The sequence below is a fragment of the Berghia stephanieae genome, chromosome 12 (genome assembly GCF_034508935.2).
Source record: "Berghia stephanieae isolate SIO BIC M18660-M18661 chromosome 12, UCSD_Bste_1.3, whole genome shotgun sequence".
NCBI classification, from domain to species: Eukaryota; Metazoa; Mollusca; class Gastropoda; order Nudibranchia; family Aeolidiidae; genus Berghia; species Berghia stephanieae.
In genome coordinates, this window is record NC_088371.1 from 41914964 (window position 1) to 41932911 (window position 17948).

General features: G+C 35.9%; 1 protein-coding gene across 1 annotated transcript in view; it reads left to right on the forward strand.

Annotated features, from left to right (window-relative positions):
• The window catches only part of LOC144958078 (uncharacterized), a gene marked incomplete in the record, with an annotated part of 76312 nt that extends 61978 nt beyond the window's left edge, over positions 1-14334 (forward strand). Inside the window, 10 exon segments of the mRNA XM_078889690.1 lie at positions 1-32; positions 1235-1363; positions 2655-2777; positions 4615-4724; positions 6407-6468; positions 8129-8286; positions 10167-10263; positions 11508-11551; positions 12811-12919; positions 13429-14334. The exon segment at positions 1-32 is cut by the window's left edge and continues 44 nt beyond it. Of these exon segments, the coding sequence (XP_078745816.1) occupies positions 1-32; positions 1235-1363; positions 2655-2777; positions 4615-4724; positions 6407-6468; positions 8129-8286; positions 10167-10263; positions 11508-11551; positions 12811-12919; positions 13429-13519 (955 nt within the window).
• Positions 14335-17948: the final 3614 nt, after the last annotated feature.

Genomic DNA, 17948 nt, shown 5'->3' on the forward strand with positions numbered 1-17948 from the left:
CGGTTATGAGGACATCAACAATGAATGCAAAGGTAATGTCATATTTCTGCCCCAGCATCACACAACGGTACACTATGGTCTTGTGGTATGACATTTAGACATTCATCATCATCATCATCATCATCATCATCATCATCATCATCATCATCATCATCATCATCATCATCATCATCATCATCATCATCGTCATCATCATCATCATCATCATCACCATCACCATCACCATCTTCATCATCACCATCATCATCATCTTCATCATCATCATCATCATCATCATCATCATCATCATCATCATCATCATCATCATCATCATCAGCAGCAGCAGCAGCAGCAGCAGCAGCAGCAGCACCAACTACCACCATCATCATCATCATCATCATCATCATCATCATCATCATCATCATCATCATCATCATCATCATCATCTTCATCTGATTTTAATGTGATGTGATGTCTATTCAATTCTAATATATTATCTGATAAAAAATCTGGAAAGGTGCCAGACAAAGCAAGAAAGAAGAATACAAGAACACAACTCATCCCAAAAATTCCTATAGTCGACGCCCACCAATCCCGATGTCGGCTATGTGGTCTAGTGGTATGACACTCGCTAGAAGGTCCTGGGTTCGAGCGTTGCTCGGTGCATAGTTGAGTTCTTGGAAAAGGCTCTTTACTCACATTCTCTCACGGTACTCAGGTGTAAATGAGTACCTTGCCATTAGCAGCGTTAATTTTTTTTTTTTGTAATATCGCCTAACAGGCGTCATGTCCCGTCCTAAAGGTTTAATGTTTCTGTTGGCCAGGGACCATTTGTAAAGCGCTTTGAACACGTTTAGTAGATATTGCGCTATATAAAAGCTAATGTTTTAAAAGCGCAATCCCCAGTCGAGGAAGACTGAAATTTGGACATGTTTTTGTTTTCTTTCTTTCTTGTATAGGGAATGAGATTAGCGGAAGAGTAGCGTCCCTTGATTGGAAGTCACGAGCGGAAAAGTTATTAGAGAGAGAACGTCATGTTGGTTGTGCGGCATGAGACACTTCACCGAAAGCGAGGTCGAGAGAGACGCATGCGCAAAACCATTTTGACGTTCTCTCGGTAAGGTGACGGCCAATCAAGGGACGCTACTCTTCCTCTAATCTCATTCCCTATTGTTATTTCTTGCTTTGTCTGGTGCCGCTTGTTGTGTGTTCAAATCTCTGTTTTACACCGGTGTCTGCTCTTTCATCCCTCCAGACAAGGACGAATGCTCCGACAGTCGACTCAACGAATGCAAACAAAATTGTGTGAACACGAATCCCGGATACAGATGTACTTGCAATGCTGGATATGTCCTCAATACGACCACCAAGTTTGACTGCAATGGTAAGATTTAAACAAGTTCTTTTCTGTTCTATGCGGCTATATTATGGTCTAGTTGGTATGACACTCAACGACTTCAGCTCAGAAGGACCTGGGTTCGAGTCCCCTTTGAGCACCAGTTTTAGTTGTATACTAGGATTAAAGCACGCTTATTCGATAATGCACATAAGTCCTAACTTAAGATTTTCACGAGTGACAATTTTATATTATAACATACTTTCTCGTCCAAAACCATTCATAAAAATAGGAAGTCTAAAAAAATTTTTAATTAAAAAGAAAAGAAGGAATGCAAAATAATTTGAATGAATTGAAAACGTCAATTAGAATCATTCTGCTTGTGTCTGCATATATCTTGAGTTGATTTCGGGGGCAAAGGTCATGGGGCGTGGTTTTCTTTTATTTGCCCTTTCCTACTCTGTCTAGTTATACAATAAAGTCATCACTTTAAGCTCAGATCATTCACCACGATTGATTGTGCAAGCTTTCGAAATGATAGACAAAAACGGGAAATTGGGGTACATTTATAGATTATTTTTCATTATTCTGCCTCAGGAAAACGGGGAGAAATGATTTCTTTCATACTTAGTTTTATTCCAAAATGAATTAATATTGATATTGATATTAAAACATATTTATTATATAGCTAGACATTGGACAGATTAACACCAGCTTCCTTTTAATGGTTATTTTTATGATATTAACGGCTTATAAGCATGTTAGATGTACATGTTGTTGTCGCTTTGATGTTTGTATTGAAAAGGCACCCATATTATTATTATTATTATTATCATCATTATTATTATTATTATTATTATTATTATTATTATTATTATTATTATTATTATTATTATTATTATTATTATTATTAACTGTTATGAAAAAAAACATGGCATAATAATTTAATTTTTTTTTATTTTATGGTTCCAGATAATTAATGAATATTTTTTGTCATTGGAATTAACACTGATTCGTATTACTTTCTTCAACCCCACCCCCCCCCCACCCCGACTTTCTCTTCCCTTCTCCACCCCCCCTCCCTCCCACTTTCTCTTCCCTTCTCCACCCCCCCCCCCCCCCACCCCCCAATTTCTCTTCCCTTCTCCACCCCCCCCCCCCCCCCCCACTCCCCAATTTCTCTTCCCTTCTCCATACCCCCCCCCCACACTCCCCAATTTCTCTTCCCTTCTCCATACCCCCACCCCCCTTAATTTCTCTTCCCTTCTCCACACCCCCCCCCCCCCCCTTCCCCACCAAATCACACACACCTCAATCACCACTAAATCGACTTGATCAGACGTCGATGAATGTTCCTTAAATACACACAACTGCCAACAGGTGTGTCAGAACACAGTGGGCAGCTTCAAGTGTGCTTGTAACTCAGACTTCACACTACAGTCAGACGGAAAATCTTGCATCAGTAAGTAGTTTTTAAAATAAAATTATGATTAATGATTTTCTGATGGCCAGGGGGTCTTGTGGTATGACACTCGCTTTCGGATTGGAAGGTCCTGGGTACGATCCTCGCTCATCGCATAGTTGAGTCCTTGGAAAAGGCTCTTATATTCACATTCTCTCATCGCACTCAGGTGTAAAATGAGTACCTGGCTGTTAACAGCGTTGTCTGTGTCCGAAACAAAATAGTACTATCAAATTTAGAACGTCATGTTGCTGTTGGCCAGGGACATCTTCTAAAGCGCTTTGAGCACCTTTAGTGGATCTTGCGCTATATAAAAATCTCAATTATATTTATTCATTTGTGATCAATCGCCATCAACACGGCTGACATCTTGGAAGACTTCCAATGCTACTAAAATCAACCATTTTCAAACAAACGAAGCACGGTGAAAGAATGGAGCGAATGAAAACAAAATCACGAGAGGGTGATCGAATTCGACATTATAGCATCTGGTTCCCTCTGGGAAAGTACCGTTTCGAGACGATGGGTCACATTTGATTTTATTCATTTATTTATTTATTAATCATTTATTTACTTTTCTTTCTTTCTGTGGCGGAAGTCCTCAATAAATAGTGAATGGTAAGCAGAAATCGTGGCGTCAAACTTCTTCTCTTCCAGTTGAAAGGGAGGTATGACAATCGTTTTCAGACTGGACTGGAAGATCTAAGGTTCGAGTCCCGCTTGGAATGAAACATAGTTGAGGCCTTGAAAAATGCTCTTTAACTCTAATAGAGTCCCTCACTGTACTCAGGTGTAAAATGACTACCTGACAGTTTCCAGCGTTGTCTGTCCGAAAACAACAAGTGTGTAATATCACCTAACAGGCCGTGTCACGTCCTACATGTTATCTGTTGCTATTGGCTTTGGACCTATTGTAAAGAACTTTGGGTGCGCTTAGTGGATATTGCGCTATATCTAAATCCTTGTGTGTGTGTCTTTTTTTCTTGTCTTTATTCTTTTTTTTTTCTTTTTTTTTTTTGGGGGGGGGGTTGTTTTGTTTTGTTTTTGTTTTGTTTTTGTTTTTTGAGGAAAGGGTGAAGGGGGGGGGGGGGACCATCTAGGACGACATTGCAAAGCGCTTTAAGAACTTTTAGTGAACATTCGAGCGTTCACTTTATCTCCTTTTTTGAGGAACAAGGACTACAGAGCAGGACAATTATGAGGTTATCTGCCATGCTTTGCAAAAACACGTGTTTACAGTGGCGTCGCGTGCTTACAGTATAAGGTGGTGCAAGAATGAGAAGAAAATGACTCAAAACATGCTATAGGGAATGAGATTAGCGGAAGATTAGCGTCCCTTGATTGGACGTCACCCATAGTCTGTGACGTCACTGGCGGAAAAAGTTATTAGAGAGAGAACGTCATGTTGGACGCTACTCTTCCGCTAATCTCTTCCCTATAAGCTGTTAACAGCCAGGTACTTCATTCACACCCGATGACGATGAGGGATTCTGGGTAAAGAGCAATTTTCCAAACTCGAGATTTGGGCCTCCCGATCCGAGAAGGAGCAACATATAGATAATATGCGCTTGGCTTAGAAGCTCACAACATTGCCATCCGGAAGTATAACAGACCAACACACAAAACTGTGCGTAACCATGATCGTTGATAGGTTAATACAGTTCAGTGCGAATTACTCATAAACGCGGATGGCAAAAAACAATAACAAAGACCTGAGTGACGTAAACTTCGACCTATCTCTACCACTAGACCACAAGATTATCACCATTGTGACTATCAAAATGCAAAGTAAATCATCATATTTTTATCCCCCCCCCCCCACCCCCCTCCAAACCAGAGACGGAAGCCTTCCCCATGAAGTTAAAATTCGACATCACGGTAACCGACGAGGATTTAACGCCGAACAGCGCCAAGTACAACACGCTGGCCGCCGAAGTCAGGAACAAGGTGAGTCGTCAGTCAAGTTTACAACACATTTCTAGAAATTAAGTGTGTAGGAAAGTGTCGGAATAAAACAACAGAGAATCAAACCTTCGATGCGGTGATGAGGCTTGTATCTCTAAGTCTCTTCATTGGATTTATTTCACATTCAAAACACAAATAAAACAAACCCTATTAGGTAGACGGTCAACATTTTATGAATTTGGATTTAGAAACAAAAAAGAATCGGTGTTCAGAATCAGAGAAAAATGACGCAAAATTGCAGGGAATTAAATGGAGACGATCTTAACATTTTTGTTGCCGTTTTTATCAAACATTTACAATGTCACTCACCATAAACATTAATTTCATCATAATTCTTCTCACCGTGTAAGAAATCGTCTATACAGCACACCCACATACCGATTTTGGTCCAACAATTACACATTTACCACTTTAACTTTAAGAGACCAATAGCGCTGCCGTCCTCTTTAATGATACCAACGTCGTCTCTTTGTCCAACTTGAAATGAACTTCGGAATTTCCTCAATAGTTTTCATCCTCCCAGCATTGAAATAATTCTTCCTCTTAACTCATTCAACCCGAACACCGACTATATCCGTAGTTTACCCCGGGTTACTTTACCCCATATCTATTTATTACATTTTTCTGATTCAAATTATAGGCGTAGTTAGTATCAAATCTAATGTTCTTAATTTTTTTCATTGTAAATGATAGTTGAATAAAACTATCTAGATATGTACATGCTCTTTTTAAATACATTTTTTGGTGTCTAATATTGAAAAGTAACAAAAATCTCTAGGATTGAGTGAGTTAAGGCTTCTTCTGTGAATGTGAATCTTTGTCCACTATAAACCTTCTCGGTCAAAGAATTCCAAATTACCTAATCCATTGTATTCAGGTCGGGTGGTTCAGGCGACCAGTTGTCTTTCTCTATGAAATGAATATTCTTACTCGGAAGAAATGCTTGTGTTCTTTTTCTCGTATAGGATGTAGCATCATCTTATTGATAAATGAAATTCCTTCCATGCTAAAGGTGTTCACAGTCTGACCAAAGATTCTCTTCCAATAGATTTATGTACTTATCAGCATAGAGTTACCCCCAGCCATAGCAACATGTGTCTTTTAAAAATTACAACGCGCAAATGCCACAATACGTTGCGTCATCTTCTCTGTATAGAAATTTTTAGCTGGTCTTACAGGATTTTATATTATTAAAAAAAACGTTAATCTAATTATTTTGATATTTTGCAATTCTATTCATAGATAATAGTAATAAAAAAAATAAAAATCTGGAAAAGATATCTTAATAACGTCTTACAATAGAAATAAATTCTATAGGGAATGAGATTAGCGGAAGAGTAGCGTCCCTTGATTGGAGGTCACCCATAGTCTGTGACGTCACCGGGGAGCGAATACGAGAGACGCATGCGCACAACCAACATGACGTTCTCTCTCTAATAACTTTTCCGCTGGTGACGTCACAGACTATGGGAGACGTCAAATCAAGGGACGCTACTCTTCCGCTAATCTCATTCCCTATAGCGGCCCGTTTTGCTTTGTTTTTTTTGTTTTTTGTTTGGGGGGGAGGGGGGGGTTGGTGACCACCCAATATAACCCTGTTACTTTATATATTGCTGTATAACTTAGATTACCAGTAATTCTATTTTCTATTTTCTTCCCAACAGACTCTTGGACAATTACAGGCCAAGAACCCAAAAGTCGTCGATGTCAAAATTCTCAGCATGACGTAAATAGAAAATAATGAATTAAACAATGTCTTTAATTGCGGTTTTCATATCATCATCATCATCATCATCATCATCATCATCATCATCATCATCATCATCATCATCATCATCAACATCGTCATAATCAACAACAACAACATCATCATCATCATCATCATCATCATCATCATCATCATCATCATCATCAGCATCATCATCAGCATCATCATCATCATCATCAATCCCATGATCTGATAATCGTCGGGTGTGGGGGGGGGGGGGGGGGGATACACGGGATGTAGATCTCATCTCATCACTTTCCGCCATTCTTCTCTATTGTTGGCCTTCTCCAAGAGTTCCTCCATCTTCAATTCCTGTCCATCCCTTGATATTGTCCATCCAAACTTTACTTTGTCTTCCTCTTCCTCTTCTTCCTCCTCCTTCAACGACACCCTCCATCACCGTTTTGCACAAACCTCTATGCCTCACATTCACATTGTGGCCAAACAATGACAGTTTCTTTCTTCTGTGGTGATGAGGGGTTCCTGTCCTCCTGCACGATCTTTCACTTTTTCCAGTACGTCTTTATTGGTTCTGTGTTCTGTACAAGGCGAGAATACAGCAATGCTGATGGTTTTCCTCGGATCCGCGGAAATCCGCAATTTTTGAGTCAGAGGAGGAATTACCTCTTTTTTTTAAAAAAGTTATATTTCCCTCAATCCAATGTACTAGCAGTGAGAGATTTGATGTGTGGTGGAACAAACAGGTGAAGTTTCCCACTCTCTAGAAGTTAGCTAGAGTATCAATGATAGTTTTTCATCTAAATGGCTCTAAACATGTGTTATGTGTGTGTATGTGTGTGGGGGGGGGGGGGGGGGTTGAATGCTGTAAAAATAAAAGGTTCTTAAAGTCAATCATTCGAAATTTTCCTCCCTATTCAGTTTTTGGCACCATCAGCACTGATACAGGAGTTTTAATATATTGCTGCAAGTTTTGAGGATTGCCATTTTGGGGTATTGATTAATTGACTGAAATAAAACTTTTTAACCAAGAGTTGACTGCCATACTTTTGTAAAAAGTTTTATATTTAAAAATTTGGCCAGAAAACTCGTCCTTCAGATATTGATCAATTTAAATGAGATTCAGCTTGGCAAAAACTCACAAACTTGAGACTTTAATCAAAACCGTGAAGTCCCGGGTTGAGAGTTTTTATTTGCCAAGATGAAGGTCGAGTTTTCTGGCCAAATTTCTAAATTCCAGTTTTTCCAGTGTACTGCAGTTTGGCATGCCAGGTATGATAACCCAATTACTTATGGGCTCATTGTTGTAATGGAAATCTTTTTTAAAATGACGCAAAATACGGTCCATGACAGCAATGCTAAACTAGGCCCATAATGGGTTCGGATGTCAGACCTGCATATATGCACACGCCGCATGCATACCATGAGCCTTGTAAGCAAAGATAATGAAAAATTGATGAGGAGAAATAGTGAGAAAAATAAAGGGAATGAATGCGACTAATGTACAATGGGACAACACAAAGTAAACAACGTTTCAACCTTTGACCTTACTCGGGTTACAAGCAGATAATGACGAGCGATGGAATAAAAAATAGAATAAAAACATGTATATATATATATATATTTGGATATTTACTTCTTTTTTTTATATCGACAACAGCAAAGGCAGTCTTATTGTGGACGCCGAGGCAATCTTGGACGGAGCAAGTTCCGAAGTAAAGGGAGCACTCATCCAGGCCCTCGTGGAACTGTCTAAAGCCAACATCACCTTGAACAACCAGCCAGCTACCATCCTTGTTACTGTCAATGGAACTGTTGGTAAGAAGTTTTTCGCTCTTTATTCTTTTTTTTCCTTTACGAACTGTGCTCATTTCAGAGAGAGAGAGAGAGAGAGAGAGAGAGAGAGAGAGAGAGAGAGTAATTTAGAACAGAGAACGAGTCCGAAGAGAAATGTGAGAGAAAACGAGGATATTATAGAGTGTGTAAAGAGAGCGAGGAGATAGTATAAGTGTCAAAGAAAAAAACAAGAGATAGAGGGAAAGAGAGGGGGTGTGGGAGGGAGAGAGAGATAGATAGATAGATAGATAGATAGATAGATAGAGAGAGAGAGAGAGAGGGGGGGGGTGTGGGAGGGAGATATATATATATATATATATATATATATATATATATATATATATAGAGAGAGAGAGAGAGAGAGAGAGAGAGAGAGATAGATAGATAGATAGATAGAGAGAGAGATAGATAGATAGATAGATAGATAGAGAGAGAGAGAGAGATAGATAGATAGATAGAGAGAGAGAGAGAGAGAGAGAGAGAGAGAGAGAGAGAGAGAGAGAAAGAAGGGGGCTTCATCAACAGACATTCATCCTATCAACAGAGTGACTTAGTCCCGGTGGTTATCAATCCAAACGGGATGCCAGGTCTTGTGTACATCATCCCTCAAGAAACTATTTTTAAAAATTACAAATTACTGCAGAAAGTTCCGCGTTAGATTATCACTTAGAGCCGTGGATTTAACATCAGCATATCGATTCCAATGTTTCCAAATATATATCGATTCCAAAGTTTCCAAATATAGAGCAGTAAAGTTAGGTGCCCTAAACGTAAACAAAGGTCGAGAAGCACGTGGCAAACCACATGTTCCTGTCTTGACAGCTCACGTTCCAATGTAAATAATAGAACAAAATAACCTTTAAAATTTGGCTGTTAGGTGGCAAAAGAAACACATATTCATAAATACTCGATCATGCATCAAATAATGTCTAGATATGGATATTTTATGGAACAAAAGGTAAAATTTTCTAAAATTTATCAAAAGTTACAGTCTATCTATTTTTAGACCAGAGCAAATTATTGCGCTGTTGTGAACAAAACGAGAATTATTCGGAGCCTAATTTTCATAATAATTTAGCCTTATATTATTATTTCTGCAACTGTTAGATTTTATGTAAACATATTTTCAATACTGAAAGTGTATTGCCTACAACTCAAACTACAAAATTGGGAGACCTATATTGTGCGTAAATTATTCCGGTCCCTAACGGAAATCACTAGCAATTTGTTATTGTTTACGTTTGGGGCACCTAACTTTACTGCTCTATAAAGCCGTGAATTTAATATCAGCATATCGATTCCAAAGTTTCTAAATAAAAAGCCACGAATTTAACATCAGCATATCGATTCCAAAGTTTCCAAATAAAAAGCCACAAATGGAAGGTGACCAATGATTCCAAATTTTCCAAACACGAAGCCTTGAATTGAACATTAGTCTCCAAATGTCCAAATGTAAAGTCATGAAAGGAACATCAGCATCATTTCCAAATTTTCCAAATACAAATCCATGAATGGAATTGCACTTCCGATTCCAAAGTTCCCAAACAATATAATGCCCAACTGAATAATTAGAGGGAGTATGAGTGAGCTGCTACAAACCAGTAAATACTTCGAGTGGGCTTGAAGTAATCGAATTCAAAGTACAAATCGAGTAACAAGGACATGCGTTTTTAGTATCGGAGGATCAAAATATCGCGCGGTGTGTGTTTGTCTCAGTGAATATCTCAGTGTCCATGATACCAAAAGAAAAATAGTTCTTCAGAGCCGTAAGGCCCCTGGAGCCGGATGTTAATCCCGGTTACCATCACGTTCCTTTATTCATCTATTTATTTATTTATTTATTTACTATCGTACCTCCCCAGTAAATGACACCGTTGATCGATGTCAATTGCTACAGAGTTCTTCCCCTTGTAATAGCAACGAGAAATGTGAAGTCAATAACAACATAGCCAAATGCGTGTAAGTATATTATAAATATGATGATGATGATGATGATGATGATGATGATGATAATGATGATGATGATGATAATGATAATGATGACGATGATGATTATGATGATGATGATAATGATGACGATGATGATTATGATGATGATGACGATGATGCTGATGATGATAATGATAATGATGACGATGATGATTATGATGATGATGATAATGATAATGATGACGATGATGATTATGATGATGATGATAATGATGACGATGATGATTATGATGATGATGACGATGATGCTGATGATGATGATAATGATAATGATGACGATGATGATTATGATGATGATGATAATGATAATGATGACGATGATGATTATGATGATGATGATAATGATAATGATGACGATGATGATTATGATGATGATGATATTGATAATGATGACGATGATGATTATGATGATGATGATAATGATAATGATGACGATGATGATTATGATGATGATGATGACGACGACGATGATAATTATAATAATAACAATAATAATAATAATAATAATAATAATAATAATAATAATAATAATAATAATAATAATAATAATAATAATAATAATACTGCTACCACTACTAAGACCACTACTACTACGACGACTACTACTACTACTACTACTACTATACTACTACTACTACTACTACTACTACTACTACTTACTACTACTACTACTACTACTACTACTACTACTACTACTACTACTACTACTACTACTACTACTACTACTACTACTACTATACTACTACTACTACTACTACTACTACTACTACTACTACTACTACTACTATACTACTACTACTACTACTACTACTACTACTACTACTACTATACTACTACTACTATACTACTACTACTATCTACTACTACTATACTACATACTACTACTACTACTACTACTACTACTACTACTACTACTACACTACTACTACATACTACTACATACTACTACTACTACATACTACTACTACTACTACTACTATACTACTACTACTACTACTACTACTACTACTACTACTACTACTACTACTACTACTATACTACTACTACTACACCACTACTACTACTACTACTACTACTACTACTACTACTACTACTACTACTACTACTACTACTACTACTACTACTACTACTACTACTACTACTACTACTACTACTACACTAACACACGACATTTAACTATGTCAACCTCTTCATTACTTTCTCTCCCATTCCAGGAGCACCCAGACCGATGATGATGATGACGATGATGACGACGAAGGTAAGATCTATATGCCTTTCAATTTATCACAATACACATGCAATCACTCACGGATGTCCATTAAATGTTTGAAACTTTCATGCCTGAACGTCCGAACGCAATAATGGGCCACGTTTAAGATCGTTGTAATGGCCAATAATTTACGTCATTTTGTTTTTAGATTTCCTATTACAAGAATGGGCACATAATGAATTGGGTTATCAGACCTGAAAATAAGTGCACGTCGGACTGCCTCCTTTTGAGTGATGTCTGAAGTCTAAACTTTACTGGCGAGGACCCGGGTTTGAGAGTGTTTGCCAGGATGAGGGTCATTAAAAAAAATTGAGCTTTTATATAGCGCAATATCAACTAAATGTGCTCAAAGCGCTTTACAAAGGGTCCCTGGTCAACAGCAACATTTAACATGTAGGACGGGACATGACGCCTGTTAGGCGATGTTACAATTTTTCGGACAAAGACAACGCGGTGAGAGAATGTGAGTAAAGAGTCTTTTCCAAGAACTCAACTTATGCGCCGAGCGCGAGGCTCGAACCCAGGACCTTCCGATCCGAAAGCGAGTGTCATACCACTAGACCACATAGCCTCATTTAAATTGATCCCTATGCGAAAGACGAGTTTTCTGGGCAAACTTTTCAATCTGTGTCTCTCCAGTTGTTAACTGGTAAATGGCTTTCATCTTTTTGCTGTTCTATTTATAGAAAAAAGGTTCAGACCGCTGACATTACTTAATGGCGTCGTCACAAAAATTACAAGAAGTGGACATCTATGTGGTTTTTTTTTTGTTCTCTACTCCTCTATTGTGTCAGGACTTCAGTCCTACTTCCTATACATTCTTAAGAATCTGATAATTTAAACGAAGTCACAGAAATACTTAGCCTTTAACCACATTGTCTTCGTGGACAATTTAAGACGATTAGTATCGCATTACAGTTACAGACGTAATGTCATTTCTTGCCCTAGGCGTTGCTGTGGACTGAGAACACCTTGTAAAACGTTTTGAACATGTTTAGTGGATATATTGCGCTATATAAATGCTATCTTTTGTTCGTCCCCCCCCCCCAAATGTTTCTAAGATTTTATTTGTTTTTGTTTTGTTTTTGTTTTTAAACCATCCAGATCTAGATGTGATTGTCAGACTTTATGTAAAACTTTTTGAGCATAAAATTTCGTTAAGAATGCTAACCTTTTTGTTGTTTATTTTTTCTCCAAAATTTGCTAAGATGTGTTTTTGTTTTGTTTTGTTTTTTAAAACCACCCAGATATTGGTTTGATTGTCGGACTTAGTGTTGGTATTCCACTTCTCGTCATTCTCATCGTTCTCGTCATTGTAGTCATCTATTTCAAGACGAAGAATAAAGAGCTGGTTCGGTAAGTATTAATGTCATAGTTTATTTCATCAGACAGAGGAGAGTTCAGGTTCATTCCATGAGTCAACGTGATACTAGACTGCTAGAAGCTGTGGACTGTAAAGAGTAATAAACAAAAATTAATATAACAGCTTCCAAAAAAAAAAAAAAATACCAGACGCCGAACGTTTCGGGCTCAAAACCCTTCTTCAGCCAACAAAAAAAAAAACAAATACAAAAAAGACCAATAAAAACATAATTAGTTTACTTAATTCCAGACAAACGACAGAGATATTTTGTAGGACTTCTCTTGTTATTGTATTTTGCCAGATATTTTTATGAGTAGTTCTCACAAAATTCTTTCAATCAGATTATAAACGTTTGACGTTACACACAGCTTTGTGTGTTGGTACGTTGTATCCAGCTTGTAATTGTTGTGAGTATTTTTTTTTATTTTCTGGCAAAGCGCATAGCATCAATCTAAAGACACATTTTAATCTTGATGTTTTGGTTTTTTTACTTGTTTACTAGTGTGGCGAGTCGGGAAGGACACTACAATGAGAATATCTCTCGTCCAACAAGCGGCAAATCGAACTCTGGGCTTGTGATGAACCCCGAGTAAAACCCCAAAGACTGGACCAGACTCAAGGAATCTCCCAACGGACCTTGGATCAACCGGAAGTTGCCATTACCATTTAGCAAAGAAATAGAGCGAGAAACATTTATTACATTGTGAACATTACAAATTATATATATATATATTGCAGGAAAAGCAGCTATTACAGGACACAGAATATACCAAAAAGTTGCAGTGTATTCATTTTCAGACATACTTGACTTCCTTTCGGCTAAATTGAGAACATTTAATTTCAAATTAGATTTGAAGAATTGTTTTGCTTTGTTAATTTCATATTTATGATAATGTCGATTTCGATTTACTCAAAGCGGGAAAACGTCTAGAGCACTATTCACCTGATTTGGTTGAATTTTTGTTTGGTTACAAAATTATAGCCAATAGTTGACCCAGTTGTCACTCAAATCTTGCTCTTCAATAGATTCATCTTTCGCCGTTTATTATGTTGATATCTTTGCTATATTATCATTTAGTATACAAGAAACACCCAGGATACTTCTGGTAGCCAAGGAAACTCTACGCGGTGCGATTATCAAGTTTTATTTATTTTCTTATTTATTCAATTTATATTATTCTTGTTTTGCCTTGTGTACATAATATAATATAACATAATATAATACACGATAACAGGACACCAAATTAAAACATCCCTTGATCTGAGTCGAGTTGTAATAGATAGAGCTGGAAATAATATGAGCTCGCATTATTTCTTTTTTAATTTCGAGGAAGCAAATCGAAATCCAATCTGAAACCCAATGCTTATCGCATGTGGATTACAATAATTTACCCTTATCAAAAATAAATATGATCTCCTGGTAATTCAAATCCGAACAATCTAGAATTTATAAAGTGATCTGAATATAACTTTTCAAAAAACAACAATTCGATTATTTTTATGTCTCAATTTAAAAATAATAAATCTATTAATGAGTATCGATTTTTGCTTAAGTTTTAACAATTTTCATTAATCGAATACCAAATACTAATACTAATAATAATTGTAGTTGTTGTAGGATACTCGTAATCGTCACAATGTTATTCAATGAAAGATTTCACACCAGCCATAAACCCAGACTTGAATATAGGGAATGAGATTAGCGGCCCTTAATGGGACGTCACCCATAGTCTGTGACGTCACCGGCGGAAAAGTTATTAGAGAGAGAACGTCATATTGGTTGAGACGCATGCGCACAACCAACATGACGTTCTCTCTCTAATAACTTTTCCGCCGGTGACGTCACAGACTATGGGTGACGTCCGATCAAGGGATGCTACTCTTCCGCTAATCTCATTCCCTATAGTTTTCTTGGCGTCATGAATACAACAGTCTTCCTATGCAATTTCATTACAAATCATTGAATTGTTCATGTGTGTTATAATCAATACTGTTCTTGTTTCCTGCAATATTGTACAAGGGGAGATTCATGTACGGTTACTTCACATATTCAAATAGACCGCTGGTTTGGCTGATCAAATGTTGACGCGTGAAAGGCAAAAGTTGGAATTCTTGTATCTTTTCTAGAAGTATTTTTTAAAAACATTTTGACTAATAATTTTCATCAAAACACTTTTGCTTTTAAAGTTACTGTCAAAACATTTCTTAGATTGAATGAAACAAAACTGTAAAAGATTTAAAAAATGGATTAACTCTCTCGACCATTTTTCATATTTTCTCAATTTTATTTTTTAAATTGTCATGTCTGCCCAGCACAGAAATTGATTTCTTAAACTCAAAACTAAAAACATGATTTATTGTGTAAAAGAAGCTCTGCAAAACAACATTAAGGTATTATAAATCAAGCAATCATTTTTCTTCAAATTTGCATATATTTTTTGGGTCTACAATGCAAATCTCATTATTAAAAAAGTAACGATTTTCCTGTGGTTGGTAAGAAGAGGGTTAATAGCTATCTTCTTCCTCATTTTACACTAACGTACATGCGTGTATGCTTATTAGACTTTAATTCGATTTGGATAAACTATGGCAGTTTTGTTTAAAGTTTCCAACAACAAAAAATACCATATACTCAAATGAGCATCAACATTATTTTTTAAAAGATAGAAAATGTCCTCAGTTTTTTTTCAATATTTGGAATTTTTTGGTCGATTTTTAAAAAATCAAATTTGATTTCAATTCGGAATATTAGTATTAACTTTTTCATTGATTCTCTCTCTCCCCCCCCCCCCTCCGACATTTACCACCAACGTATTATGTTGACAATTGCGTTTTTTGGTTACACATTCCTGCTCAGTTTCTACCTTTCACAGTTTATTCATCAAACGTGTAATGGGTACATACTTATGACTATATCAAGGGATATTTTTATATTGGAAATTGACCGTCTAAGTCTAAAAGAACAGGCCAGGCCGTATCCCTCGTACAGCTATGAACATGTGTAGGAAATATACATCAATTTTAACTCTAAATGTTCTTCTTAATTCTTAAAGAAATGTGTGAGACGTGATGATGTTTTGAATTTTAACACACTTTGCCATTGATTTTGTGACAGTGGATTTGATTGGTCTTTCAGGAACTAAAAGAAAAAACCCAAACTACACAGGACATGTCCGAAAGCTGTGATATTGTTTGATTATTTTTTTACAAGTGAAACAAAGTCTGTGATTGAAAGAAAGAGTAAATTTTATCTTTTTAAAACAGTGAGTGCGAACACGTCATTCTGTGTTGATTATGTAATTATAACAATAGCTAATTCCATTTTATTCTGTGTGAATGTGTGAATCATATTTTGGCATTTGTTTTTATTTTTTTATTTTTGTTGTTTTCATGTTGAATACCAAACCTAGATAAAATCGTGTAATTTCAGTTGAAAGTGTTATTTGTATTAAAGTTGTGATATAACGAATTATTATTCCTGCATTTTATATTAAATTTTGATCTTCAAACTGAACTATTTCTTCACTGACGTGGCTGAAATAATTTTTAAAAAATATTTGTTTACAGACAAATTGATAAACATTCCTCGATACATTCATTCCATTAATCTGTTTTTTATAACAGTAATGAATTCACTCTTAACACCCAAAAACTTAAATTTGATTCTACTCGCGTTAAGAAATAGAACAAATGTCATGCCATTCTGTGATAAAAAAATAATAATGAGAATTATTTTTATACATATGCCATTAATTTTTATCTATTTTGTACTTAAACCTGCTGTATACTGTTTTAGACATGTGGTTTTGAACACAGGTCATTCTCCACTCCGTCCTATTAATGAACATGAAAATGACACTGTTTTATTAACACCCCTGTCCACTTTAGATTATTATCTTAAATAATTTTTTAAAATTAAAAAATAAAAATTTAAGAGCTACCAAAAGTAATAACTCTGAAATTAAAAAAAAAGTTAGATTCTATCTTAATTTTGCAATAAATAAAATGTTGACTGCATGAAGGGACACAATATAAAAGTATTTTAGCTTGATCTGAAATAAGATAGAACTGACTGATTGGCTGTTTCTTGCCCATCTGTGTCAACTTTAAAGTTTCGTCGCAAGATCTACTTATAATTTCCAGATCGTAAAACTTATTGATTTTTTTTTCACGTGTGTTTATTTTTTAGCTGTAAAATTTACAATTTACGAATAGAGGATACATTATAAACATTGTATGTGCTGGAAAATTATTTTGTTTTAAAACAACCGATTTTTAACTGCATGCAGTAAGTGCCAAGATAGTTATCTTTAGTGGAAGGTATTTAATATTACATTCATTTATATTGACAATATATTAAAGCTTATTTACACTTTTAATTTTGCTTGTTGTTTACATCGTTAATGGAAGAACGCCGTCCAAGTTTATTATTTATTTTCAAGGCGATTATCATTATTATTATTATTATTATTATTATTATTATTATTATTATTATTATTATTATTATTATTATTATTATTATTATTATTATTATTATTATTATTATTATTATTATTATTATAACGATAGTAGTAGTATTATTAATGTTCTTGTCTTGTTTCATGTTATGATAATTGTCTTTTTACTCTACCGTGACGGATTGCTGTTTACAGCAGTTACAATGCAATAAAAATGTGTTTACATAAGCTGTGGGATTCTGTTTTAATAAATTTTACTGGTTGCTTTGAGCTCTGCAAAACAGACTTAAATGTTATCAATCATTTTAAGTGGTATCTAGAATAGGATTCAACAGTCGTGACGTCACTTCCCTCGTAATGACGCATAATAACTTAGTATCTGGTTCTAAACTATCGGAACAATGGCGGACGCCATTATGAAATACGTCTCCAACGAGCATAAAAGTGTATCCAGAGGAGAAAAACATTATTAATCCGATCATGTTTTAACGTTTATACATTCCGATCACATGGCATGTGAAAACGTTCTAGCCAGAATGAAGAATAAAAAGTACCGATATTCCTT